At 27.8% G+C, this 27,057-nt stretch overlaps 4 protein-coding genes and 2 long non-coding RNA genes across 9 annotated transcripts; 2 read left to right on the top strand and 4 right to left on the bottom strand.

The window, feature by feature from the left end:
* Positions 1-1,166: 1,166 nt before the first annotated feature.
* LOC135141168 (methionyl-tRNA formyltransferase-like) lies at positions 1,167-5,489 on the bottom strand. Of its 3 annotated transcripts, none has more exons than XR_010282351.1 (11): positions 5,410-5,489; positions 5,218-5,342; positions 5,088-5,153; positions 4,611-5,030; positions 3,162-3,250; positions 2,645-2,704; positions 2,453-2,502; positions 2,247-2,369; positions 1,745-1,822; positions 1,345-1,511; positions 1,167-1,223 (listed from the first exon to the last, which is right to left on the bottom strand). XR_010282351.1 is itself a non-coding variant. In XM_064072011.1 (11 exons), exons 4-11 carry the CDS (start codon positions 4,976-4,978, stop codon positions 1,202-1,204), a joined length of 948 nt encoding a protein of 315 aa, XP_063928081.1. In that variant the 5' UTR covers positions 4,979-5,030; positions 5,088-5,156; positions 5,218-5,342; positions 5,410-5,489; the 3' UTR covers positions 1,167-1,201. The 3 variants fall into 3 exon arrangements, 2 of the variants coding, with proteins under 2 accessions (XP_063928081.1, XP_063928080.1); XM_064072011.1 differs by having other exon boundaries at positions 1,345-1,502; positions 5,088-5,156; XM_064072010.1 differs by having other exon boundaries at positions 1,345-1,502.
* Positions 5,490-8,367: 2,878 nt separating this feature from the next.
* On the top strand, positions 8,368-9,906 carry LOC135141171 (mitochondrial substrate carrier family protein X-like). Its single transcript, XM_064072015.1, has 9 exons — positions 8,368-8,388; positions 8,491-8,504; positions 8,582-8,665; positions 8,728-8,766; positions 8,870-8,925; positions 9,103-9,185; positions 9,246-9,311; positions 9,373-9,448; positions 9,713-9,906. Exons 1-9 carry the CDS (start codon positions 8,368-8,370, stop codon positions 9,904-9,906), a joined length of 633 nt encoding a protein of 210 aa, XP_063928085.1.
* A 1,416-nt stretch (positions 9,907-11,322) lies between these two features.
* Positions 11,323-13,293, bottom strand: LOC135141176 (uncharacterized). Of its 2 annotated transcripts, none has more exons than XR_010282353.1 (8): positions 13,216-13,293; positions 12,703-12,762; positions 12,580-12,639; positions 12,341-12,448; positions 12,147-12,248; positions 11,914-12,086; positions 11,453-11,860; positions 11,323-11,399 (listed from the first exon to the last, which is right to left on the bottom strand). It is a non-coding gene; the product is annotated as an uncharacterized LOC135141176 (long non-coding RNA). The 2 variants fall into 2 exon arrangements; XR_010282352.1 differs by having other exon boundaries at positions 12,703-12,765; positions 13,216-13,281.
* A 1,045-nt stretch (positions 13,294-14,338) lies between these two features.
* Positions 14,339-16,540, bottom strand: LOC135141170 (uncharacterized). Its single transcript, XM_064072014.1, has 13 exons — positions 16,476-16,540; positions 16,213-16,417; positions 15,859-16,017; positions 15,705-15,791; positions 15,572-15,644; positions 15,355-15,458; positions 15,256-15,299; positions 15,112-15,203; positions 14,975-15,036; positions 14,826-14,927; positions 14,697-14,735; positions 14,582-14,629; positions 14,339-14,424 (listed from the first exon to the last, which is right to left on the bottom strand). The coding sequence occupies exons 3-13, from the start codon at positions 15,953-15,955 to the stop codon at positions 14,339-14,341; spliced, it is 834 nt and encodes a 277-aa protein (XP_063928084.1). The 5' UTR covers positions 15,956-16,017; positions 16,213-16,417; positions 16,476-16,540.
* A 2,947-nt stretch (positions 16,541-19,487) lies between these two features.
* LOC135141159 (protein FAM91A1-like) lies at positions 19,488-23,060 on the top strand. The gene is made up of 20 exons (XM_064072007.1): positions 19,488-19,557; positions 19,627-19,691; positions 19,747-19,809; positions 19,902-19,973; positions 20,173-20,278; positions 20,334-20,381; positions 20,435-20,580; positions 20,631-20,725; positions 20,782-20,871; positions 21,029-21,128; positions 21,198-21,282; positions 21,337-21,378; positions 21,437-21,548; positions 21,606-21,765; positions 21,819-21,932; positions 22,001-22,030; positions 22,150-22,222; positions 22,283-22,560; positions 22,629-22,782; positions 22,927-23,060. The coding sequence occupies exons 1-20, from the start codon at positions 19,491-19,493 to the stop codon at positions 23,034-23,036; spliced, it is 2,010 nt and encodes a 669-aa protein (XP_063928077.1). The 5' UTR covers positions 19,488-19,490; the 3' UTR covers positions 23,037-23,060.
* A 1,310-nt stretch (positions 23,061-24,370) lies between these two features.
* LOC135141160 (uncharacterized) lies at positions 24,371-24,728 on the bottom strand. The gene is made up of 3 exons (XR_010282345.1): positions 24,701-24,728; positions 24,542-24,647; positions 24,371-24,486 (listed from the first exon to the last, which is right to left on the bottom strand). It is a non-coding gene; the product is annotated as an uncharacterized LOC135141160 (long non-coding RNA).
* Positions 24,729-27,057: the final 2,329 nt, after the last annotated feature.

The following is a 27,057-nucleotide window of genomic DNA, read 5'->3' as shown; positions in this document are numbered from 1 at the left end:
ACACTACACGAATAACCAAATTATATTGTAAGTAGGCCTTTTTAAGTATATTAAAAAACAAGCAAAAAAATGCTTAAAAAAAATTAGTTTAATAAATTAATTTTTCATATTTTTTAAAATTTTAAATAAAAAGAGCAATAGACAAAGTTATGCAGTCAATACCAAGAAAAAAAAAGCAATTCTACTAGTTTTCCTTGATAAATTTACATTTATAAATAATTCATCCTCTAATTAGTATGAATCTATAAACTAATAAAGTAAAAAGTATAAAATAAAAATTAAAAAAATCTAAAATTCCTTTTCTTTCTAGTTTAAATGTTGTATATTAAAAAACAATTAAATTTGTAACAATTAAGAAAATCACTAAGAAAGCTAAATGGCGAACCGCACTTTTATCTTGAATAGCATTAATGCGAAGGTTCTTATAAAAAAACCAAATTAGTGGGGAAAATTTACTTCAAATATTGTAATAATAATTATAATGATTTTTATTACTATAAATTTTTCTAAGTAAAATAAATATAACAAGTTTAATTTTTGAAAAGTAAAATAAAGAAAAATTATATTAATAAAACATTTTTATAAGTATAAGTATTATATATTTTAAAAAGCTTAAAAAATAAGTCCTAAAGTAAATAAGTGGCAACAAATTAAATTATAAAAGGAATAAATTTAAAGATTAATTTATATTACTTTTAACACCTTTAAAAAGCTTAAAAAAAATAAATTTGTCAGGAAAATTCATTATAGAAAATCGAATAGAAAAGTAGCAATACTTGAAGCTTATTAAACAGATTTGGTAATTTAGTAAAAGCAAATTTATAATTAAAAACAGTAATGAATGATTAAAAGATATTCACTTTTATTACTTTATATTTTCTAAAAAGCCCAAAAAATAAATGAGAAAATATAGCAAAATTACTTTTTTATAATAAAGTAGTAATTAAAGTAAATCAATTTTAAAGAGCTTGGGAAAATTAGTTACCACAACTTTCCTTTTTAGTGAAATAAAAGAAAATAGATTACTATTTACTTTATAAACTTAAAAAGTAGAATAAAAATCCTAGAAATGATAATAAAATTTACAGTATAGAAATTTTTTATTGAAGTGAAACTGATCATCCAACAAGTTTTAAAAATTAATGCAAATTTTGTTTCAAAAACTGCATTCATCAAATTATTTATGATAAAAGAAAATGAATTACTTGAAAACCACAGCAGACCTAAATAATAATACTTTTACAATAAAATATTATAAAAAAAATAACGTTATAATCTAAAATATATTATAAATAAATCAAAACGAATTTAATTTCAAAATTATATATAATAATTATTATAAACGGATTGCGCTTCAAGTAAGCCAAATAGAACTGTCTTGAGCTCATCGGCGGGCGGCCATCCGGAATGATGATGTACTTGAAAGGAACCCATCCATCCTTACAGCGCACACAAATCATTTTATGATAGTAAACAACTTGGCCAGGAACAACTTTAGAGCTCTATTATTACTATAATTACTTCTTAATTTATAACTAAAATTAAAAATATCAACGTTTAATAGTAATAAAAATTTCATATCTCAATTAAATTTTTTATAAAAAAAAGTAAAATTAAAAATTTGGATTAAAATTAAGAGAAATTCTTTACTAACGAAAGCAAAACGATAAATACTATTATAAGTTAACATTACTTTACTATTTGCCTTCACATTATAATAAAATTATAATATAAAATCAAGTACAGTATTAACGTGTTGCAAAGGAGCGCCCATCTCTACTAATTTTATATTTTCCCCATTAAATTCAGTATGAAGGCGGATCTATTTTATAAAAAAACAATGATAAAAATAAATTAAAATAATAAAAAATTATAAAGTAAAAACTTTTATATAAAATTAAAATTTAATGATTTTAGTAAGATAATAGACAGAAAAAAATCTATTTTAAAGGTAATTAATTAAATTATTTAATTAATAAAGAAAATTGAGAAATTCAGATGTATTTTTAAAGTATAACAAAAAAAAAATTTCGTTGGGACATTAAATAATTAAAAACAGCAGATCAACTTTTCAAGAAAATTAAATCTATTTTATTTTTTATATAAATAGAAAAGACTTTATATTTAAATCTATTATTACTAAAAAAAAATTTAAAAAGTACATTCAATTATATATGTAAACTTTTGAAAGATTTACTTTTATATATAATAAACAATAAAACTAAAAAAGTAAAATAGAAATCTACTTTGTGCGTCAAAGCTCTGTACTTTCTGTCGATGATGGCACAAGAATCAATAATCCAATTAACTTTAGCATCCGATTTAGTAATCTTTCTAGCGTAGACAATGTTATTATCGTCTGTTTGCTCCTAATTTTTTTAACATGAAAGTAGTCTAAAAAATTTTAATTTTCGAACAATTTTGTATAACAATTTTAAGAAAAAATAATAACTTCTGCGTTCAGTACGTGATCCTTAACGTTGCGAAGCACGCGGCCAAGAACTGTTTTATTAAAGCAGTAAAAAATAAAATTCAGGTTCTATAAAAAAATTAGTAACGAAAAAAAAAAGTTGACTAGAAACTACTATAAATAACATCAAAAGAAAATTAAATTAATTTCGACTTGCAAATATTATTAATAAACCTAAACTTCCAAGTGTAGCGAGTTTGTCGTGCAGTTGTTGATAATTTTCAGTACCCGCAACTTTTAGAAAATAATAAAAATAAAAGGATACTTCATGATGAAAGTTAATTTATAGGATGAAAGTTTATTACTGCTTTATACAAATGAAATGAAAAGGCAAAAAGTTAGTTTATTGAAAAAAATAACTAATAGGAAGGTGCCCAAAAAAATTAAAATAAAAAACTAAATTTATTATAAAATCTGACTCAAAAGAATTGACGTTTAAAAAAAGTAATAATAAGTTAAGTTGAAAAAATATTTAATAAATTTAGAAAAATTAAAATCTACTGCAAGTAATATAAATTAAAGAGCGATACCTATTTTGAAATGTAATTAACCAAAAAAAAACTTCAAAATTAAAGTTTGCTTAATTTAAATAATAATTTAACATTAATAAAAAATAGAAATTATAATAAATTTTGTAAATAAGAAAAATCAGATTTATGAATTTTAAAAATCATTGAAATGAAATTTTTACTTAAAACTTTTTCCTGCAACAAAATTTTTCCGGTGTCCATCTTCCCTTTAGATAACTCCACTACACTAACTCCAGTACGCTTGTCTCCGCTATTATAGTTTTAAACAAAAAGTAAAGCTCAATTCCTATCAATATTACAGTATTAAAATTTAAGATGAAAAAAATTTTATAGGATATTGATAAAAAGTTGAATTTTCATTAAAAAAATAGAGATTTTATCCATAAGTATATTATGATATCGAAATTTAATATAAAAAAATTTGTAGTATATAAATTAAAAGTTAAATTTTTTATTATTAAAAAATTATATAAATAAAAGTATTTCAATATCAAAAGTTAAAATAAAAGCAAGTTATAGTATTTTTTTTAAAAGTTTAGTTATTTTAATAGAATAGAAAAATCATACATAAAAATATTGCAATATAATTTAAGATTAAGAAAATGTATTTTGTATTAACTAAAACTAACTTCTTTAATTTAGAATAAAAAATCATATAGCAAAAAATATTAGAATCTTGAGTTTTGACAATAAAGTTTATAGTATTTTAATTAAGAACAAATTTTTTCCAAAGAAATATAAAAAATATTATATAGTAATTTAAAAGTGTGTATATCTTATAAAGTTAAACCTTCCCGATTAGAATTAAGAAAAAACTAAGTTATACTTTAAATTAGACGAATGAAGATAAGATACGATATAATAGTTAAAGCTGCCATAAAATTTATATAAAAATTATACCAGTAAAAGTATAGTTTTCCCTTAAAATATAATTATTAAAAAAGAGAAATTAAGTTTACAAATAAAGTTTCACTTAATTAAACAGTAAATTTCTAAAAAGATTACGTAAGACTTTAAATTATAAGTAGATTAATATAAGTTTAATTTTATAATTAAATAATGAAAAATAAGAAATATTAATAAATTTACGGCAGAAGAAAGTAAAGATTCACCTTAAAATTAAAAATTAAAAATAGGAAAATTTAAATTAATAATACTGTAAGTATATAAAGATAAAATATTGTAATAACGTTTTACTTTTAAGGAAGAATTAATACGTAGATTTTAAATAGTTTTTCGCGCTGTAACTTATAAAATAGGATTAAAGGTAAAGTTTTATCTCAATACAAAATAGTTAAAAAAAAGGAAAAACTGATTAAGTTTATAAATTCCAGAATATAAATAAAGTTTTATTAAAAAAAATAATATAAATAAAAAACCGCTTTTAAATTATTAAGCCTGTAAATTATAAAATTTAGATTTATATAAGCCAAGTTTTATTTTATAAACAAATAATTATCAAAAGGAAACTTTTCATAAGCTTATAATACTTTACATAGTAAGTAAAGTTTGAATCGATAAAAAGTTTAATTTTAAAAAAGAATAAAAAAAATAGAGTTCTAATTAGTTTTAAAATATAAATATTAGGTTAAAGAAAGTATAAGTTGTACTTTAATATAGAATAATAGATGGGGGAAGATCCTCGATATTGAGGTAAGACCGAAGGATGTACGTTTAACGCTAACCGAGCGGAATCAATAATACCAGCGGGAATGTAATGACCAAAAGAAACAACAATAATAAGATCATAAGAATAGTGGTAAGATGAAGAATTTAAAGAATCCCGAAATTTGCTGTATAAATCAATAATATTATAACAATTCTTATTTTTTTTTACGCATTCGTCTGATTGATTCCTTAAACTAAAATTTATTAAATTTTCTTCTTGTTTAATTGTATGGTTGGAATTTTTATCAGTATAGGTTTGAGTGTAAGAATCCTTAAAGTGAGAATCGCCGTAATCAGATGAATTAGACATGCACTGCTTAAAACCATCTTTGGGTACTTCAAAAACTTTAAGATTTTCTTCTCTGGTGTTTTTTTTAAATAGAAAATATTAAGTTATTCAAAAAAATTGATTTACGAACAGTGCAAGTTCTTTTACGGGCTGTCTGCCTTCAGTATTTTTTTTTAAATGAGGATTATCAGTAAGGCTACTAGGTTAAAAAATTAAATATAGTAAAGATATAATTGTTAATAAATATATTAAAGCCCGACCAAACGACGTCAATATTGCTAACAATCCTTTTCTTTCCTTTTAAATCATTTATTAGGTATTTTAAACAAGCGGATGCATACGCGTCAGTGCCGAAAAATAGAATATTATACGGAGGGGATATATCCTTAAAATTATTAACTATTATCATAAAAATAGTTATAAAAAAAAATATAGCGTAATAAAAGTAGAACTGATTTTTTCTTTCCAAGCTTGAAGAGTTTTAAGACGAGAGCTGTCTATGAAACTTGTGGAAGTGCTATAATAAATTAGCCTAAAAAAATTCTGAAAAAGAAATTTTTTTAATTAATATGAAAGGGTTAAAAATATTATTCAATAAACTTACAGTTTTCGAATTGAAAAATAAAAGTTTTAACTTAGAAGCAGAATAATAATTCTTATATTGCATGAAGAAAAGACGCTTCAACTTAGGCTCAGCTTTAATTTACACTACATAAAAGTCAGTTGCTAAAACTCTCGTACTTCAATGTCGCTCCCCTTCCTCTAGCCAAGGAAGTATATACCCTTTAGCGGTATTAGAAGGAGCTGTTAAAATTGTTCACTGACTCACAGTAGATACATATAGTGCGCGTTTAGCAAAATATATAAAAAAAAATTACATGAAATTTTACTACTTAAAGTCTTTAGTCCCCTAAATTCCTTTAACTTTATTATTATCTAAAGCAAGAATTTTTGGTTACTCTTTTTTCTGTTATTGATATATATTAATATATTAATAGTGATGCTGTTTTTTTTATTTTAAACTAATTATACTTAGAGGCTTCTAAGCTGAATTTTATACAACTAGTATATTTACAAAATTATTGCCAACCGCGGTACGTCCGAGTTTTTAGAATAACAATAAACAAAAGTAACTATTATCTTTTTAAAATATATAAACTAAATCTTTGCAAGAGCCCAAGTTTCGGTGTCAGTTTTCTTCAATAATTTTTATTGAAATAAAGAAGCTCGCCTTAGCCTTATTATTTATTTCAAAAGATATATTCGTTTAAGTTACTGTTGAAAGTAGTTTATTTTAAAATCAATTTTATTATATAAATAAGGATAATGAAAACTTCGTAAGAGAAATCTAAAACTGTGACGCACGGGATATCACGTACAATTGAGAGCGTGAAAGCAAACAATTTAATTCAGCCCAGTTTAAATTGTCTTTTAAATAATTAGCAGGAAAAAGGCTTTTATAACTTTCAGTTTGGGCTTAACACATTTAATATGTGAAACTGCATAAACGTTAAATAACTTAATAACTATTTTTAACTCGTTTTTTAGACCCTAAACTTGAAAACTAAGGTAAAAAAAAAAATCTGCAAAAAAGAAATGCAGAATCTTTTTAACTGATTCGAAATAAATTTATGAATTTTTAACGATAAAAGGAATTCTCGATAAATAAGCAACGGGTCTTTCGATTGCAAAAAGGTTGTAATGCTGCTTTCCGTACTAACAATTTAATTAAACTCTTAATAGGTTAGACTTATTTAATTATTACTGAAAAACTAGAGTCAATATGCGTAGCATACCTTCACCGCTCAAACTTTATTCCCCTTTTAAAATAAGAGGTAAAGTAGAAAGCAGGTTCTCTTAAAGGTCTTGATGTTTACAGTTTGCGAATATACCTTTGGGAAGTCATACAAAGGAAATTATACCAAATAAGAGCAAAGAATAAACTATAGTATAAAAAAAAAAGTCCTCTTTCATTAGTTTGGAGCTTCTCAGCTCGTTTAAATATACTATTATGAGTCATCTTGCTATATAATAAAATTTTTATGACATTTAAAGTCAAACTTTTGTGGCAGTCTTCAATTTCTAATAAATATATGAAAGATTACATTCGATATTTGGAAAAAAGCACTCGCGAAGTCACCTTACTAGCACTTTATATAAATGTCTGCACCTCTCATACTAGAAATTCTATGTGATCACTTTTGGTTTTAAATTTCCCTTTACCTCGAATACGTAGAAAGCACAAGACACTGTTTTCCAAACTGAAAGTAAATTTTCCGGCCCTCCGATAAGTCTAATGGTTTTTAGAGATGTAGGCTTGTTAACATGTCGCTTAAAAAGTCTCAGGACTAACTATATAAATATATATAACTAATTCACCATAGTATCCTTCATAAGCGAGACCATCAGTCCAACGCTTTTCTAGCAATTCTACACCTTTTTTATGGAACGAATTCTCTTTGCCTTCAAATAGGACTCTATTTCGGCGATTAGTTCTTGTTTCATTAGTCCTCCAACTTACTAATATTTTACATATATTTCTTTTTTCTATGTAATAATAGTTTTCAAAGTTAGCAGCTCTGCAAAATCTATACTTTTGGAATAAACCAACTAACTTCACCTAATATAGACACATATGTTCTTAAAAATAACAAACTGATAAGAATAGGGTGTACTCTAATTACCTAGTAGTTATGGTTAACATCGATCTGTTACTATTACTTTATTAATTTCTATAAATATAGACGTTTAATTAAAAAATAAATTTTAAAGTTAAAAAAAAAAAATATATGATCGGAGTTTAGAAACAAAAGTAAAAAAAATTATAAGAAAAAAAGATTTAAAAAAAAAAAAAGCGTACGGGAAAAGCTGCAATAACAAAAGTGAAGGGAAGCAAAAAAATATATAATACGCAAAAGTTAATCTATAATTTAAACTAACACATATCTACCTTATAAGTTTTTTAGTTATTAACCACGGCACAAAAGTAGTTTTAGCAAATGAATTTTGCTGTTGAAAATAAAATGGAGGAAGCAAACTAACCTTGCATTAAAGTTAAAAAAAATTCATTTAAGATTCAGTTACAAATATTTATTACTATAAGAATAGGTAATCAATATAATCATCTCACGCAACAATAGGTCGCTTTAAACATAATCTCCTACAAATACCTTGCGTGATACTCCGAATGTCTAAAAAGAAAAAGAAAAACAGCTAAATAAAGTCATTATATATTTTTTTCAAATATTTTAGTACATATTAGCTAGCTACAAATTTAATGTGTCAATATCGTGAATAGAAATATGCTCACCTAGATAAGTAGTAAACTTCCTACCGATGCAGCACGTGAATAGTTCATAGTTCATCTTTATCGAAAAGAATTTTAGCTTCATAAGTTATTTTTTTCGGCTATGAGTGATACAACTAACAAAGTATAGTTTACTTTTACTTTATTTTTTATTAGATTTAGTATTTTACTTTAAGTTTTTTAGTTTTTACTAAAAGTTTAATTATTCTAATGTTCATTCAATTAGGGAAAAAGGACTAGGTAAATCCGCCTTATAACTTTCATAATTTTAATATCCAACCTTTTACTTCTTCTGTTTTCTACTTTTTTATTTTTAGTTTCTTACAAAAACTTTGTGGTGGTGCTATTTCAGGTATTGTGGGAGTAACTTTAGTATTTCCTTTGGACCTTGTAAAAACGAGGTATTACTACCAATTATTATTACTTTTTTTTAAATTTTTTTTAAATTTTTTTAAAAAAACAGATTACAGAATCAAGGGAAGGTGAAAGTTTATACTGGAATGTGCGCTCTTTTTAGTTTTTATAAAGCATTTTAAAGTTTTATAATTTAAGCTTTTAATTAGTTTTACAAATCCTTAATAAGTTTTTCTATTTTCATAAATCAGTGGGGATTGCATCAACAAAATAATTTCAAGAGAAGGCTTTAAAGGGTTGTACAAAGGTAGATTCTTTTTGACACTCACTCACTTTATATAATTATAGCTATAATAATCATAATTTTTAACATTTAAAACGTGTAACCAACTGCATCCCCAATAATTTTAATTTTAAAAAGTTTATATTTTTTTTGTTTCTTTATACTTTGTATATATTTTAATTAAAATTTTTATTATTAAAGGACTTTTTCCCAACCTTGTTGGTATTACCCCTGAGAAGGCAATAAAACTAGCTGTGAATGACTTTTTTCGACAAAAGTTTGAGGTATTGATAAGTTAATGTACAATTCTTATTATTATCAATATTATTACTACTATGCATTAGCAACCAGACGGCTCCGTTAAACTTGTTCATGCTATAATTGCTGGAGCATCAGCAGGATTTTTTCAAGTTAATTTTTTTTGATTCGCTTTTATTATATTTTCTGTAAATTACTATTATTTTTTTGAAGGTTGTAGCCACAAATCCAATGGAAATTGTTAAGATCCAAATGCAACTGGCCGGGGCCGAGCGGAAATCTATTACTGGTGCTCACTTCTACTTTTATAACGTTTTGATTCGTTATTTGACCCCCATTTGATCATCTTATTGGCTCCGAAAGGTTTGTTATCCTGCGTTTACTCTGCTTATAAAGAGTAAACAGCAGCAATATTTATATAATATGACCGTTTTCTGTCTTTTTAGACAATAAATATATTTGAAATTTGCAAATTACTTTTTTTTGGTCGGCCGTTATACTTTTAATTTTTATGTATACATTTACTTTTTAGTATTTATATTATTATTATTAGCATTTGAGTTGGTTAAGAAAATGGGTCTTAAAGGGTTGTATAAAGGCACAGCGGTGACTTTGTTAAGGTTTATTATCATTAATACTAATTATTATTATTATTATTATTATTATTATTATTATTATTATTATTATTATTATTATTATTATTATTATTATTATTATTATTATTATTATTATTATTATTATTTATAGAGATGTTCCATTTTCAATTATGTACTTTCCTTTATTCGGATTGTTTAAAGAAAATTTCTCCAACAAGAGTGGACAATGTTCCCCTTTTAAAGTTCTTCTTTCTGGTAAAAATATTATTATTATTATTATTATTATTATTATTATTATTATTATTATTATTATTATTATTATTATTATTATTATTATTATTATTATTATTATTATTATTATTATTATTTATTATTATTATTATTATTTAGGATGCATTGCTGGTACTTTTGCTTCTGCATTTTCCACTCCCGCTGATGTTGTAAAAACACGATTTCAAGGCATTTTTTATAACGTTATTACACTTTCAGGCGCTTTTCTTTTATATAGAAAAATATATTTTATAAAAGTAATAGACTTAAATATTAAATTAATTAATGTATTAAATAAAACAGCCAATAACAATAATATAAAAGTATAAATAATAGCATAAATAAATTATAAATAAAAAAATTTTTATACGGCAAAGTTGGCCATAACGTGCTCTTTCGTATCCTAAAAACCATATAAAAATGAGTGGTCTGATTAGTAGAAAAAATTAAACGCGTGTAACAGCGCGTGCTTCGTTATATTCAGTTTTTTTTAAGTGATATTATTAACTTCAGTTCTTCCTAAACCCGGCCAGCAGCCCTTTACTTCCATCTACCATTGTGCTAAGCATATTTATATAAACGAAGGTTTATCATTACTTTTATAAATAATATTATTATGGTTATTACTATTATTATTATAAGGACCGCTTGCTTTCATGAAAGGCGTTCTACCTCGAATTTGCATTATTTCTCCACTGTTTGGTATCGCTCTTACCGTGTATGAAGTACAGGAAAGAATTTATATGAAATAGAAGGGAAAAAAGGGAAAATAAAGTTTTTTATTGGTTAAATATTTACTGTTTAGTAAAACTTTTTTGTTAGTTAGCAAAGAAGAAGCTTTTTAGTAATACGTAAACCTATAAAAAATTTAATATTTTTCTTTTAAGTCTATTTTTATTAAAAAAAGCGTTTATATACAATATTAAATGGTTCCTTATTTTTATTGAAAACTTCTCAACAATTTTCGTGAGACTCAACTTTTTTATATAAAGTTTACCAAAAATACTCTTTGAGAAGCACGTGTCAAAATTCAAGTGGGTCTCCGAGCACGTGCTGAAAGACTTTTTTGTATGAAATATTGTTTACTTTGTGTCAGAGTAATATAGTTTTAATAAAAATTATTATTATTGTTATTATTATTATTACTGAAATAGTAGTAGTGTAGGTATAAGCACGGTTGATCTTTATATTCCTGGAAACTTTTATATAAAAAGCTCGTTGTAAAACTTTATAAAACGCTTTAAAAATTTTAAAGACTTCCAGAAAAATTGCTGGTTTCTGCTATTTATTAATATAATTTCTAGTACAAAAAAATACTCATTTAACGCCTTGTGCGCCTTAACTGCCTCTCCAATTGTCGCGCGCTCACGTGGCCTGGAAGCCATAAATGTTAATAAAAATACAGTACATAAACAAGTGGCACACACCAAATCCAGTTTCCCCTGCCGAATTTCCAAATTGAACGGGAGCATTTGCTTGATCGTTAGTTGAGCCAAAGGAAAAGCCAGTTGGGGCGCTACCGCCAGTAAAATTAAAACCGGGCGATGTTCCGTCAATAGAACCGACAGAAGAATCGCCGCCCGTAAACGAGAATCCGATAGAAGGCGGGGCTCCCGCATTCGTTGAAAAGTTAACACCGTTATCGGCTTTAAAAGCACCGCTTTCAGTAGAAGACTCGGACGAGAAAGGCCGGGCGTCAAATAAGAAAGAAGATGAGGCTGATGGTGCGTCTTTAGTGGAGAATGAAGAGCTGGACGCCCCTTGAAAACTATAGCCGACTGATGGTCCCGAAAAAGGTTGGGGAGCCGGGGCCGGCGAGCTACTGGAGGAGAAGTCTACTTGCAAATAAAAATGTTTAGCCAAAGCAAAAAATTGGTGAAAGGCAAACCGAAGCGGAACGGAACAGACGTCGATCCAAAAGAAAATCCTTTATTCTGATTGGTAGCAGTTTCTAAAATGCATGAATGACTAAAGAAAATACACAGAAAACAACAAAAGTGCCAGAAAAAAGGTGTGGTGGCGGTTGTCCAAACACAAATGGTGGAGGAGTCGGAGTTTCAACTAATCAAGATATTCTACAGTAAAAAGAAAGGCAAGTGGAAAGACTTGAGTAACCAATACTTTTTTCTGGAACTACGACGGGCGACGGGGGGTTTGACCGCCGGGCGAACAAGTTATTTTCTGCGTCTTTGGTTTGTCCAGAATCACCATGCGTATCATTAACTTTGTTATATATTTAAATAAAAAAAATAGTGAAAAAATGAACATCTTAAAAAAAAAAAACGAATATAAACAAAATATAAAAATAATAATACTCTTATTGGAAGGGAAACGCTCAGTTCTACAAGATTGACAAATCAAAGAAGTTGTTGGGTTAAGAGCAGCGCATTGATCACAACTCCACTGGTCACTTTTTAAAGGGTCTAATAAAGTGTTACCAATGAAAACAAAAAATATTAAATTTTTAATTAACACGTTTCGCAAAATCAACCAGTCAGTTTTGAGTAAATTTCTTAATTCAACCAATAAATATTAAAATAAATAATATAAATGCCTATAAAACTTTTAGTATTGCAGTTATTTTCATCGTTCGAAGTTTTACTTTCGTTATTATCTACAAATAAATAACTAAATAAAACAAAAATAAATAGGAAAATATGAAAAAAAAAGCCTAAACATAAGTTTGCTTTGGTTTCTATGTTTGCTGTACTCTCCGGAACTTTACTTTCACTGTGAGCTACTTAAATATTATAAAGTAAATTTATAAACGATGCATATAATAAAGATAGTAGTAATATAAAAAATATAGTAATAAACGTGACAATAATAAAAAGTAGATTATTTATAATAAAAAAAATAATATAAAAATAGTTTATAAAATAAAAGATGTAATATAATATAATAAATAAATATTGTAATATTAAAAACGAGTTAATAAATATAATAAAGAATTTGAAAAGGTAGTCAACGGATGTAATATATAATAATAAACAACAAAAATATAAAAGTAGTTTACAAGGAAACTTTCATAATAAATAAATACCAATATATTTATATTTTTCTAATAGAAACGACAGGAACTTTATATTCACAATATTTTTTGATAATTAAAAATAAAATATAAATTTTTAATATGCAAAGTTTATAATGAATATTAATAATACTTAATTTATAAAGAAAAATAGTTTACTTGTAAAAAGTGGCGTATTTTTAACGTCTTCGGAAGAGTCTTCCGTTTTACTTTCGCTTTTTTCTAATAACAGAATTTAGCGAATATAATAAAAATTAGAATATATGTCAATTTATTTAATGAAAGTTGTCAATTAATTAATTATTAACAAAATTTAAAGGTTTATTACAAAAATTTCCAATTAAAAGGTTTAATATTTATCATTATTTTCAATAAAAGTTGTCCTAAAAATTATCAACAGTATTTAGAGTTACTACAGATTTTTCCAGTAAAAATAGTTTTATATGAATCCTTTTTTATTGAAAGTAGTCCTAAAAATAACTTTTAACATTACAAAATTTTAAATAGAAACAGTTTTTCTAAATATAAATAGTTGAACAATAATAAATTAACTTTAACTTTCTATATAGAAATGTTTAGTATTTATAAATAACAACAATATAAATATAAAAAATTATGTTTTTCTAATAAGTAGTTCAATAAAAGTAAAGATGTTTATATATAAACTTAATTTCCCCTATAATATCAATAACAAATAAAAAAGAGTCAAACTATAATAATAGTAATAATAATAGTAATATTTATATTAATGTTTTACTTTTCTCTAAAAGAATAGTTTATACAAAACAAATAATAAATATTTATAAAAATTATAAATTTTAAAAAGAAAAGTTTAATAATATCACATTATAACAGTAGTAATGAAAATACTTCTGGATTTTTATAAAAGTAGTTCAATAAAACAAACAAAATTGTATAATAATTCCAATATTTTAACATAAAAATTAATAATAGTTTATATATACAGATAAAAATGTTTTATAGTTGACTTTTTTCTAATAAATAAAGTTATAAAATAAATATTATCAATGTTTTAGAGTCCACTTTATTCTAAAAAAATATATTATATGTATTAAATATGATAACTTTGTAATAAATATTTTATTTTATAATAATCTAATAACAACAATTTTTATATAAATATTTTACGTTTTCTTAATAAAATAGCTTAATACTAATGAATAAAAACAATATTTATATAGAATTTTACTTTTTTTTAGGAAAAATACCTCAATATTTGTATAAACATTACCGTTTATCTAATAATATATTTTTGTAGATATTAAATATATATGTAATAATTGCCTATAACAGTTGTGCGTTTGCTGTTAATAACCTCCGAAGAAAGTGTAGGGCTCTCACTTTTTTCTAATACAAACATAATAATAATAATAATAGTCAATCTTGACTGCACTATATATATAGATACCAATAAATATAATATGAATATATTTGATTGCGCTATAATTAAAATATTAATGAATATTAATAAATAAAAAATTGATAATAAAAATAAATGAGCTACCATTAAATGGCACCTCACTACAGTTTCTTTTAAGGTTTTCAGGTTCTTCTAAAAATAATAATTAATAAAAATAATGTAGAATATAATAAAATAATAGTAATAATATTATTAATACCAGAAACTTTTACGGGCACGTCAATGCTCCCCTCATTTTCTACAGAAAAAAACATTTTATAAAACAAAAAGCAACAGTTTTACTTTTGATAAACTTTAAATAAAAGAATATTATAAAAAATATACTTACTTTCAGCTTCTGGTTTAAAAAAAGTTTTAGTAGAAAAAAAATTTTCAGAAGTTATTGGAAAAGTTTTTAATGATTCTTCGTTACGAAGTTTAGTTAAAGATTCTAATAATAATATTAATAGTAATAAATATATTAATTATAAGGTGAACCTGTGTTACTTTTTATTTGCTTTTCTTTCTTTTCTTCTGGAAGGCTAAGTGAAGGCTCAAGACTGTTAAAAAAAAGGAATAATAATAATAATAATAATAATAATAATAATAATAATAATAATAATAATAAAAATAACGGTTCTGGAGGCGATATCGGAAAAAGACATGTGGTTGGCAAGCTAAAGTGTTCATTATATAATAAGAACGGCTCGGTGAATGTGAAAATTCCCTGCAAAAAATATGTTTAAAAATAAAAAAAGTTATAGAAAACTATAAAAAACCTCGTGAAGAGTTTTCACATGGACAGGTGAGACTTCACCACGTGCTAAAGTCACATGTACATAAAGAGGGATATTTGTCCAACCAATCCATACACTTACTGTCCTCCTGTGGCATTTCTTTAGCTTCAGGGGTGTTCGTGCAGGACAGGGTAGACGGGCTCTCAGCAGGCGCAACTTCAGTTGCGATGGTTTTTTCTTGAATACTTTGGAATAGCCATTTGTATTTTATTTATATTTTAATGCATACTTAAGAAACAGGACATTCAACGAAAATAAACATAATGAATAATAGTAATGATAGTAATAACAGACAAACTTATGCTGCAGCATCGGAAGAGATTTTTTATTTTCACAGACCGGAAAGACAGTCTCTTTGCTTTCCACGTGATCTTACCATGTTTAGACATCAGTCGATTATATAAACCGTTCTTCCACCGATAAAAAGAAACCCTGCTTACGTAAGGAGGCCCTCGCTCTTTCTAGGCCGGCAGTAATAGCGTTCGAGCCACGGAATAGACGACTCGACTCGGGAAGTTCTGTATTTAAGTATAAATAGTTTACCCATCAGCATATAGAGCCGAGGGACCAAAATTTTTAACGAACTTCGCAAGGAAACTGGCAAGTAAGAGATGTCTCGCCGGACAGAAGCCACTTGGAATCTGGACGCCGGGATGGCCGGACGCCCGCCGTCCTGCTCCATGGAGCTTTTTGAAGTGCTAATTCGCTCCAATAGGCGTTTAGCATTCTTATCAGCAAACGACCCTAACATAAGTGATAAGGAATAACAGTTATATAAAAAAATATTAATATAAAAAAAATAACGAATATAAAAATTAAAAAAAATTAATATAAATTCTAAATGCAAACGGCACTAAAGTAAATAATAATAAATAAATTATAATAAAAAATAAAGAAATATTAATAATATATATATATAATTAATCATAAATTCATTACCGTGGGAAAATGGATCCACTACTTTTAGTTTAGAAATTTCGAGATTTTTATTTTCCTCTAAATCTATTCCTACAATTCCAGGCGATAGGGCAGGCGTCCGCAATAAAAACCGGTAAGCCCTCCCATCTCCAAAAGCGCTGATTTTTATTTTTTTATTTGGAGCTTCATCGCGAAAAAAGGACTTATTTATAGTAGTATTGTATCTCTTTACGAGATTTACAATAAATGTTACAGACTAAGATGAGTATTTACAATAAACATACATCTTTTAATGCATTCGTTGAAGTAACTGCGTGGAGCTCGGAATTAAAAACTTCCCGATGAGGTCTCTTCCTAGCAAAATTAAAATATGTGAACGAACACAATTATAGTAAAAAAATTAAATTTGATTATAATTAAAAGGAATATATATTAAAATTAAAAGGAATATAAATTAAAACAACTATAACTCTGCAATAGCCACGAAAATATAAAACTTTTAAAATATTTTAAGAAAGAACGCGGTTGAAAAATCTTATAGTGCGGCTAAGATAAAAAATTAGATAAACTAGATTTAAACAAGAGAAATTTATTGATAAAAATTGTTTTAAAACCGGGACCAACAAAAAAGAATAAAGTCAAATTGTTAAAGAGAGCTGTAAAAAATAATTTCAAAAAAAATTAGACTCAAATTTAAGGACCTCTGAATGCTGTCCATAGTAGAAATTGCTGAGACATTGTTTTCATCTTTCTTCTCCACACAATCATCTAGTAAATTTTTTAGCTAAAACATATAAAGACTTAGAAAAAATTAAGTAAATTTTTATTACTAACTTTCTCACAAGTTTCAGACGATAATCCTGTATAAAAGCTTTTATTAATTTCTTCAACAATATAATTTTTCTTTTCGGAAATAAAGTCTGAAGGCTAAAGAGCTCAGTTCTACCACCAGTTATTGGTAATAATCTAAATAAAAAGGCGGTACGAGGAAGTCTGGTATGTTTTTAACACCCGCAGGAGCTGTAGAATCCGTATTAAAAGTGTGTAATAACTCTTTTGCTTTTGGTAATGAGTCAGAAGTGTCGGAAGCTATACAATTAATTTAATTGTATATAAAAAAATTAGTCAAAAGAAAATATTTAAAACAACACTAATAATAATAATAACAAAAGTTTCCTAGGAAATCATCCTTGAAATTTATATTATTAGTAACAGAAGGCTGAGATTCTTCAGAATAACGAAACCCTTGTAATAACTTTAAAGTGAATGCACTTATGATAGTGAGTATAAAATTATATACCAAGTAAAGACCAAGGAATGAGTGATTTTACTTTATTAAACAAAGAATTTATCACCTTGAAAGCAGTAGAATATTAAAATTAAGTTTCACGAAATAACATTCACAGATTCAGTCATTTACTCTGGAGGGGCTCACTTTAGCTGCGGAACTGGTGTCCGGCTTTTTGCCAGTTTTTATGATTCCTCGAGGATACTTACTTTTTAGTTTACGCATTTTTTCGTACTTTACTTTAAATAAATTACTAAACAGAACTGAAAAAAAGCGACAAAAGTAAAAAACTATAACTCGGTTACCCTCCTAAAAGAAGTGTACAAATAAAAATTGGCAGCTTATGTCTTAAGAGGCATAAGAAACTACCGAAAACGTGATTACATGATAATTACATATTTGATACGATTTTTTTCGTGCTGTAAACTCTCTTGTTTCTCAGCAAGCTTTAGCAGGAAAAAAACAATTGTTTATTAATAAATATTGATATAACTGTTATCTATATAAAGTAAAATATTTCTCATTAATGGGAGAACAAAGTTTATATATTTACATGGCATTTCACAAATATCTTCTTGTTCACAATATACTAACACAATTTAAAAACTGCGAATAAGAACTTTATTGATAATAATAAAGGTAACAAAATGTTGCATAAAAAAAAAAGCTCTATAAAGTTTAAATGTGTTTTCTCTAGTTATAATTTTAAAATTTAAATCTTTTAGTTAACAGTTAAAGAAGAAGCATGATGATGACAAACATCAAATTGAAGGTTTACAATGTCGATTTTAAACGCTGCAAACTATAGAGCAATAGCTTGACACTTAATTTTTAACGTCTGGTAAATTTTTTTAAGAATTTTTAAAAGTAAACAACTATAATTGCAAAAAAAATGTTCTTTGATTAAATAACACAACCGGGGTGACCTGTTTAAACTGAGTGTACACAGGTTGTGTAATAATTGTTTGACTGCTGCTTTACGGCCGCTGAGAGTTGAAAGCGCGTGTTGCACTCTTGCTCCCCTTCTGAATAAAGGACACTCTCAAGACTAGAAGTTCCTAGAGACATTAGCTCGCATACTGGTAGTCATAGCAACTTCCTGTGATATTAGTACTAAAAGAATTTAACTCGACCATTCCTTTTATTCAATGTAAGCATTTAAAACCAACAAAGCGTTAAAAAATAATAAGACAATTGTTTCATCAATTTTTTTTTGCAAAAAAACTTTTATACGGAGAGGATTCTAATGGTGATCTTTTAGACTGCCATCTCACCCTCTCCAGAATATCATATGAAGTCTGTTATTATAACGCAACAGAACCCTTTCGTTTTTTTAAAAAACATGCAGTCCCCATACTATAGTAAACTTTAAAAACACATTCGTTAAAGAGTACTAACATTTTGAAAATTTTTGTGCTTTCATTTCATATTCAATTGGTCTTCATGGTTAAAACGCAACACTTTATTGGTTCTTTTTCGACATGTTTTTTTTTTAAATCTAATTCTTCGACTTCTCTCATATTTCCTTTAAGTATCTTTATTTCTCGTTCGCTTCAACCTTATTTATTAAAAAAAATATTAGTTTTTAATTATAATTAGTAATAATGGAAAAGGTAGAGGCTTTTATCCGCGAAAAAAAGAGATATTCTAGTATCCCTTTTGAAGCAAGAAAATATTTGTCGCCAAGGGAGTATGATAGACTAATAGTTAGGTTTCATTAATAATACAGTGTGTTAAAATTATATAATAATTTATTTATTCAAACATTATTAAAGGTTCAGCATAAAAAATCAGTTAAGGTGGAAAAATAATATTGTACGTTACGTGATTAGAAATGAAAAAATATATTATGACGGGCTATTAAAAGATAGTATTGAAAACTTAAAGGTGACTGTTTTTAATCTTAACTTTAAATTAGTACGTGTAATATCTGCTTAAGATTTATCCTTATCACTTGTCGGACGTTTTAGTGAAGGGTTTAGAAATATCTCCTTTTGTATATTACCGAACTATGATCATAAACAATATACTTAAAGAGAAAAGTTATGATTCTATCCCTAATTTTACTGCTACTGATTGTAAGTATTATTTATTATTTTTTATAACAAATAAACGTTAAGGAATATTATTTTTTAAAAAAAATTAAGGTCTTAGACTTTTGGGAGTTGGAAGAAATCAATATATAAGCATTGTTAATCAAAGCAAATCTTCTGTGACTTTTTTATGGTCAACTTACCATTTACGCTTGTAGTAATTTTTACTTATAGGCGTATAATATAATGAATCTAACAAAGAAAAGGAAGAGAATTATTTCGGATTTTCTTCCTGATGTAAAGCATTTTTGTGAAATTTTTTGTCATAAATAAATTTTGATTATTTTAAAACTTAAAATAGAAATTAAATATTTGTATGTATATAACAGTTTCCTGTAGATATAAACATTACTCACTGGTGGGTTGCAAGAGTTGGTTTTATTCGCCAGCACGATATAAAAGTAGCGTATAAATTTCTTTTCATTCTGTTTAATAAATATTTGAAACTTGTAGATTTTAAAAAAATCGTTAAAGGAATTAATTTTTTCTTAGTACAACTTTTTTTCACGAATTTTTCAAATTTATAAAAATTTTAGCTACCATAGTTCCTTCGTGTGTTTTATTTTTGAAACACTGATCTTACACAAAATTTGATAAAAGGACTGTACCATGGAGGAACGAGAAATAATCGAGATGTTAGTAGAAAAAAAAAAGATGATTGTAGGCCGCTTGGATAAGCAGCTTATAAGCAGCCTTTACAAAAAAGGTTTTACTACAATTATTAATTTATTTATTTCTTTAAATCTTTTTTTTTTAAACAGGGCTTATATATTTACAAGTCCCCATTGATAATCATGATTGCATTTCTGGTACAAAAAAAAATTTTTTTTTAAATTAAAGGTTAGTAAACACATTAGTACAGTGCCACCGCTAGAAAGTTTTGTGATGAACCGCGTGACGGGTGACACTTTTGAAACTTTACTATACAAAATCTTTGTAGCCGTGGACGAGTACACCACCGTTGAGGAAATCGCCACTGTTTTGCAAATCCCGTTAAAAGAAGTCAAGGTCTCTGTACTGTGGAGATCTGAGTAGTGAGTGTTGCTCAATTTCTTTAGAATGCCGTGTCGCTTTACTGCCGTCTCAAATTTGCCTCGAAGCTTAACACTCCGCTACTCCCCGAATATCACGAGTCCTGGCTCAGCTTAGAACAGTAGATTTACTTGTAGACTTCATTCGTACATTCACGCCCAAAACACTGCGAGGTAGGAAAACACGAGGCTTTCAATTACACGAGGCGCATCAGAAACGTTTAGCCATTATTTTCGATAGCACGCTAACCGCTTTCCTAATGATGGGGTGTCTTCTTATAATATTTCTAATCTTAAAAAAAAAATTCTTTTGTTCTGTCCAACGTAGAAATTTGTTTAATTGGGTTCAGCCGTGTAAATAATTAGTTGTTGTTAATGTTTATAATTTCATTGTTCTGCTTGTTAACAACCCCAAAACTTTGTAGAAACCTCTCACCTAATCTAAAAACCCACGCCGTCACGATGTTCGAGGTGGGCAAATTAAATAATGAAAGTATGGACGCCTTTATCGAAGAGCTAAGTAAAGTATCGTCATATATAAATCTCAAAGGAAAGAATAAAAACAAGTGAACACTGTCCACTTATCTTGTGCAGGTGGAGAAGAACACAGCAGAAGGGGAGGCTCGACGCTACTTTGAACATGCCATCACGTTAAAAAACACTCTGGTTACGCTGAGAGGTTTCTCCATTTAACCCACTTTCTCTGCATTATCAAACTTGTTTTTGCTTGTAGATGACCCTCACTTTAGAATAAACAAAGATTACCAAGGAGTAGGTTGGCCATAGCAACTCGTTTAGAATGTTGTTTTAAATAATTAACTAGCCGTTGGCAGATCTCCTCCATCTCGAGTCGCTTTATAATTTAGGTCATGAAGCACGCACGCGTGTGTTATGCAAAAATTATCACCTTCTTATATCCATGGCCCCTTTAGCACCAGAGGTCAGGTAGCAGTGAAGAATATTAAGCCGCTTCGAATTCTCACTTCTCCACTTCTCCTTAAGGGCTTTTCCGTCCTCGGTTCCAACTCACTTTGGTCCTCCGGTCTCGGAGGCCACTTCGCCTTGGTTTAAACTCTGGCTCTACGTCACTGCCGGCGAGGGCCCCCCTTCATTGCTTCTTCCTCGTGGCCTCCGCGTTAGTCATCTCCCTGGCTGCTTTTATGTACGTACGCTTCAGTATACACGCCCGCCTTCGTCTTTACTGAAGCCTCTTAGCGGTACAGGACAGTTGTAATCCACACGTGGTTTCAGGCGCCTCTCATTGTGCCAAGTGCTGCGTGTCTGGTGGCCTTTAACGAGGTGCTGCTTCTCTCCGCAGCGATGATACAAGTACTTCGCGCTTCCCTTTGGGGCCCCTTATGTTTTTCTTAATTACGACATACTACTTAATCTTTAAGGGCTACTCCCATGCAAAAACGCCGACGTTTGTAAGTGACTATTTTTTTGACACAATATAATATGACCATCTTTTTTATACTTTTTTCTATACTGTTGCCTAATAACTTCAAGTTACTTTATACATTACTCGCTTTAAAACTTGTATCAGCTCCATATCCCGTTCCCATTACCAAAAGAGAAAGAAACGGGGCTAACATGCGTTAAGGATTTCAACGAAATGGGTGATCCCTACGTGCGCCCTCTGTGCCTAAAGTTTTCTTAAGTAACGCACTCTTGAGCAGCACTAGTCAGCGGAGATGCGGGCTCTCTGAAATTTATACAGAAGTTAAAGGCCGCTGTGGATCTCGAGCACAACATTGGATTTATTACGCTACTCTACCTGCCCTGTACAGACACTGCTGAAGAAAAATCTCTTTGTAGCGAAGATAACGAAGGGGGCAGAAGCTGTAAAAGCAACGCCTCTTTGAACTCAACAAATAGCGAAACTGAAATCAGTAACGACAATTCAGCGTTCGAAGATGAAGTAGACTTCAACGACTGGTCTTTGTACGATCTCCAAGTCAGTAATAATTCAGGCTATTGCCATGTGGCTACTGAATCTATTTTTCTGTTTATTTGCATGTTCAGTTTGGCATTCCGCTTTTTGAACGCAGCATTAACCAAACTATCTTAAAAAAAGTTTCTGAAGAAAATTTGTTTTCTGCTGAAAATCTCAAGCGACTGTCGAACTCCAGCAGACAGCTCTCATTAAGGCTCTTGGACTTCATTTATAAAAAAACAAGTAAAAAGATTATAATTCCGTTTACTTCTGTGATTTCTTACTAAGCATAAAATTTTAAACATTAATAGTAACTTAAATATATATAAGTTTACACTTCTAAAATTATTTAAAATTATAAATTTCATTAATACTTTTAATTAAAAGAAAGCAAAGAAGATCAGTTAACTTTTGATTCGGAATTTCCTGTAAGTTGCTGGTATTTTTCAAATGGAAAGCTAGAGATTTGCGAAGAACAAGAGTTTATGTTCTTATAATGTAAATTTTTAAAAGCATTATAACAGTAAAAATAATTGCAAAAAAAAACTTTAACGAAATCGATATTCAGATTATTTTGTTGTTAACTACAACCACCTATTTCTTAAAATTTATTAATAAAAAGTTTTTTTATTTATAAAGTTTATTTAAAATACTTTAAAATGTTTTTAATTTGTATTAAATTTATTGATCTTTTATTAATTTTTTATACATGAAATAAATTATTTTGAAAAATGGATTATTTAAAAAAAGTTTTTAAAAAAGTTTTAAAGAATTGTAGTAGAGTAATATTTAATCTATAAAAATAGACATCAGAAATTTTTATAGTTAAGAGAATTGATAATCGGATTAGTTTAAAACCAAAGCGATCAACTCGGGTTATTCACTTTGACACTGACTTAGTTAGTGCATTAAGTGAATTCATAAATTATAATTTTAAAAAATATTTAAAATAATAATTATTTGAAGCAAATTTTTATAATTCTATTTAAGAATTATAAAATCTCTAGTTAAAAAAGACTTAAACGAATCAAATTAATTTACTAATAAAAGTTTTATATTAAAAGATTTTGAATTTCAATCAATCAACGAAAATAAGAGCTATGCACATTTAAAAAAAACTTTAGAATATAAGCGTTACTGGATATTAAAATTAAAAAGATTTAGAAGTTTGTAAATTTACTCAATATAATTTTTTGTCTTTAGTTAGAATAATTAAATGTTTATACAAAAGATAAATTTTAAAATAAACTCTTTACTTATGGGTTATTAAGTTTAATATTATCCTGTATAGAAAAAATAAAAAAGTATAAATAGAAATTAAAAAATTGCAACTTAAATTTCGCTGCTGTTTAAAATCGAATCGCACTGCTCAGACTTTTTGAAGACAGGAAATCTAAAATAAAAAAAAATTGATTAAAAAAATTATGTTTATAAAAATTTAAAAAAACCTCCATGCTGTTAATAATGATAATAACTCTTCATCATTCACGGCCGTTGTTTTCATAGAGCATATGATTTTCGGCATTTCTTCAATGTTTACAAAATACCCTAAACATGTATTATGCCTTAATATAGTGATAATAGTATAAATAAATACAAGAACCTTCTTTAATTAGATTAAAAGATATGAAAGATCGAAGATTTGGTAGAAGAAAGGAAATAGTCGTAAAGTTCCGGGTCCGTATTTTGCTGTTAAGTTTTTTAGAAATGCAATAAAAGGAGTTGATATAAAAATAAAAATTAGCTGAAGTCTCCAAATAAATTTAGGTAGTTATGAAATAGAGCAAGATAACATAAGATAGTATTATAAATAAATAAAAGGACCTAAAATTTTCGAGAATAAATGGTTTAAATGTTTTATCTGCACTCCAGGCGATGTATAAGTGATCCAGCAACTCGTAAATGTCGTCCTTTTTTAAACTTACCGATAATAAATAGAGACGCTTTCTTTAAAAAAAAAGTCAGTATCCTTCTTCTATTAACAGATTTCGCTGTAATATACTTTGAATTATAAGGTTTCAGCCTGATTAAGTTTTCTGTAACATTATTGCAAGTTAAATTTTCTAATAACGACTTGCAAGTTGCAGCCAAAAGATCTGTTCTGTTTTCTTTGAAATAAAAACTTTATAAAAGTAACTTTATTATAATAAAAATAAATCACCAGGGGTGGAAAGAAATCTAGTTTTTAAATCAATGCTTTCTATTATAAATTATAGAACATAAGTCTACAGAAAGCAATGGATTAATTAGCTAAAACCTATTTTTATAGGATTCTCTGGCCTTCTGCTAGGAAATTTTAACAATAATTCCTCAATAATAAGTTGTTCTCTAGCTAATCTTCTCAAAAACATTGTAAAACTACAAAATACCTCTTTATTATAAATAATGTTTACCCCCCTCACACTTTCATCTTAGCGTTGAGGTTGTGCTTTCACGCCACTCTCCTCATGATCACTACGTTTTTCGACAAGTTTGTAAATAAAAACGAATGTGTAATAAGCTTAAGTTTGTTCTTTGAATAAATGGTACTTCAGGTCATTTAGAATCGATTAAAATAAGTAAAATATCAAAATAGTGTAAAGTTGGAGAAAAAATTTTACTTAAATATATTATATAAATGTAAGTTTCCAAGTGAAGATTTGTTAAAAAATAATTAAAGTGTAAAGATAAACACACTCTATGCTTCAGGCTTGATAGTAACGAAGGGATCCTTTTATATGTACAGCTATAATTAGATATATTAAAAAAAAATTTATTTAAAAAAAAAACAGTTTTCATATATATTTTTATAAGTCGATGATTCCGCCCCGAAGTAGAACAGATGATATATATTTTAAGGTTCCAAACTTTATATGTGGACTAAATTCACCTATATGTTTTCATAACTTATATGCTAAAATGAAAAATCATTATACCTCCTCTAAAGTTAATTAACAGTTATTAAATAATTTAACTAGTAAAATCTAGTTAAATCTATCAAACTTGCATATTTTAAATTTAACCCACAAATACGATAAAACTTTACTCCTTCTCAGCAACGTCAGTGGTTCGATTCCGTTCCTAAGCGTACCTGCCTAGGGGACAAGCACCTTCAATTCTAACCTTTCCTACTCCCTGGGGTGGCTAATTTACTTCGTAGCTAAGGCTCTAAGACCGTAAACATAGATTAGCTCAAGTTGATACAATAAACGGCTTAAATTCATAGAATCATTGGCTTAGTTGGTACGGTCATTAGCTTTATAAAATGTCACCAAGCTCAATGTGAAGTATAACTTTAGAAAAGACTTTGCTAAAAGTTCTACAATCCAAAAGGCTAATCTAGTCCTCCAAGGTCAAACAATCAAATTGATAGAACTATTAATGCTATCTAAACCTAGGAAGTAATTTTGGTTTTCTCAATTTGGCCCGAGTTAACATTGAGGCTCTGCTACCTCTTTATGAATGCCCGTGTTATGTAGTAATCTCGTGCTTCTTTCCTAGCATTAACGACTAGTCTATATATCTGGAGCGCACTCTCATTTCATTGAAGTTCATTGAGTTGACTTTAGCTTTCTGTTTGTATATATACACTTGCAGCTACCTCTAACAGTTTTATTTATATATATTTATTTATTTTATTAGTACTTCTACCTTGAAGGAATACAAACATCATTACTTTATCTTCCATTCTCTTCACTTATATTTACCTAAGTAGAATCACTTTTTTGACCTTAAACCGGTCATTTTTCATAGTTAAGGTGATTGAACTTTGCTGTGCTATGGCGCAGCGAGTACCTGTTTGATACTCTTCCTTGCCTAACCTGGCTACTGCGGCCGGCCGGGCTTTTAAATGTAGCATCAAACACGACCTTTCCCCAAATCTTGCAACGAGTGCCCAGCATTTGTACACTCTTTGACGGACGAGGATTGCATTCTGTCCCTTGGCGGTCATCGTACAAGTGCTTTTTACAGACAAGCCTATATATATAATTGGCGTCCAACCTTGACATTATACCTGGCGACTGTCCGATGGTTTCTATCTTGGGCAGCTAATGGGCTGCCATCCTAAGGTGGATGGTAACCTAAATTCAAAAAAAAAAATCTGTCTCGGATCGTGTCACCCCCTACGATTAAAAAGATCTTGCTTGATCGTTAGCTAATACAGCTACTCAAAGGTCAATGTAATGATTAAACCACCTGAAAGTTGTGTTTATGGTACCTTCCTGAGTTCAGCTCTGCTGTGAGGGTTACGTTGTACTTAGGAAAGCTCTGGAGTACGTTCGGATTGTGTTGAAAAACATGCTTTTAAAAAGGTGAAAACCTAAGGCTGCATAAAGTCTTTAGGCCGTTGAAATCTCCCCCTTTTACCGAACATACTGGCCACTAACATGCCTTTTGCTCGATGCCTTCGTGTTCACTGACTAGAGTGGATTGGGTCATGTTTGATTTTAAATAAAGTAACACACAAAGAGATAACAACTCTTTCACTTTATTTCTAAGCTTCGCTTTGAGTACTATCATTGTCTTCCAAAGGAATTT

This window comes from Zophobas morio, unplaced genomic scaffold (genome assembly GCF_036711695.1).
Source record: "Zophobas morio isolate AGI-343-1 ecotype UQ-CSIRO unplaced genomic scaffold, CSIRO_AGI_Zmor_V1 ptg000043l, whole genome shotgun sequence".
Taxonomy (NCBI): domain Eukaryota; kingdom Metazoa; phylum Arthropoda; class Insecta; order Coleoptera; family Tenebrionidae; genus Zophobas; species Zophobas morio.
This window is presented reverse-complemented; position numbering and strand designations above follow the sequence as displayed.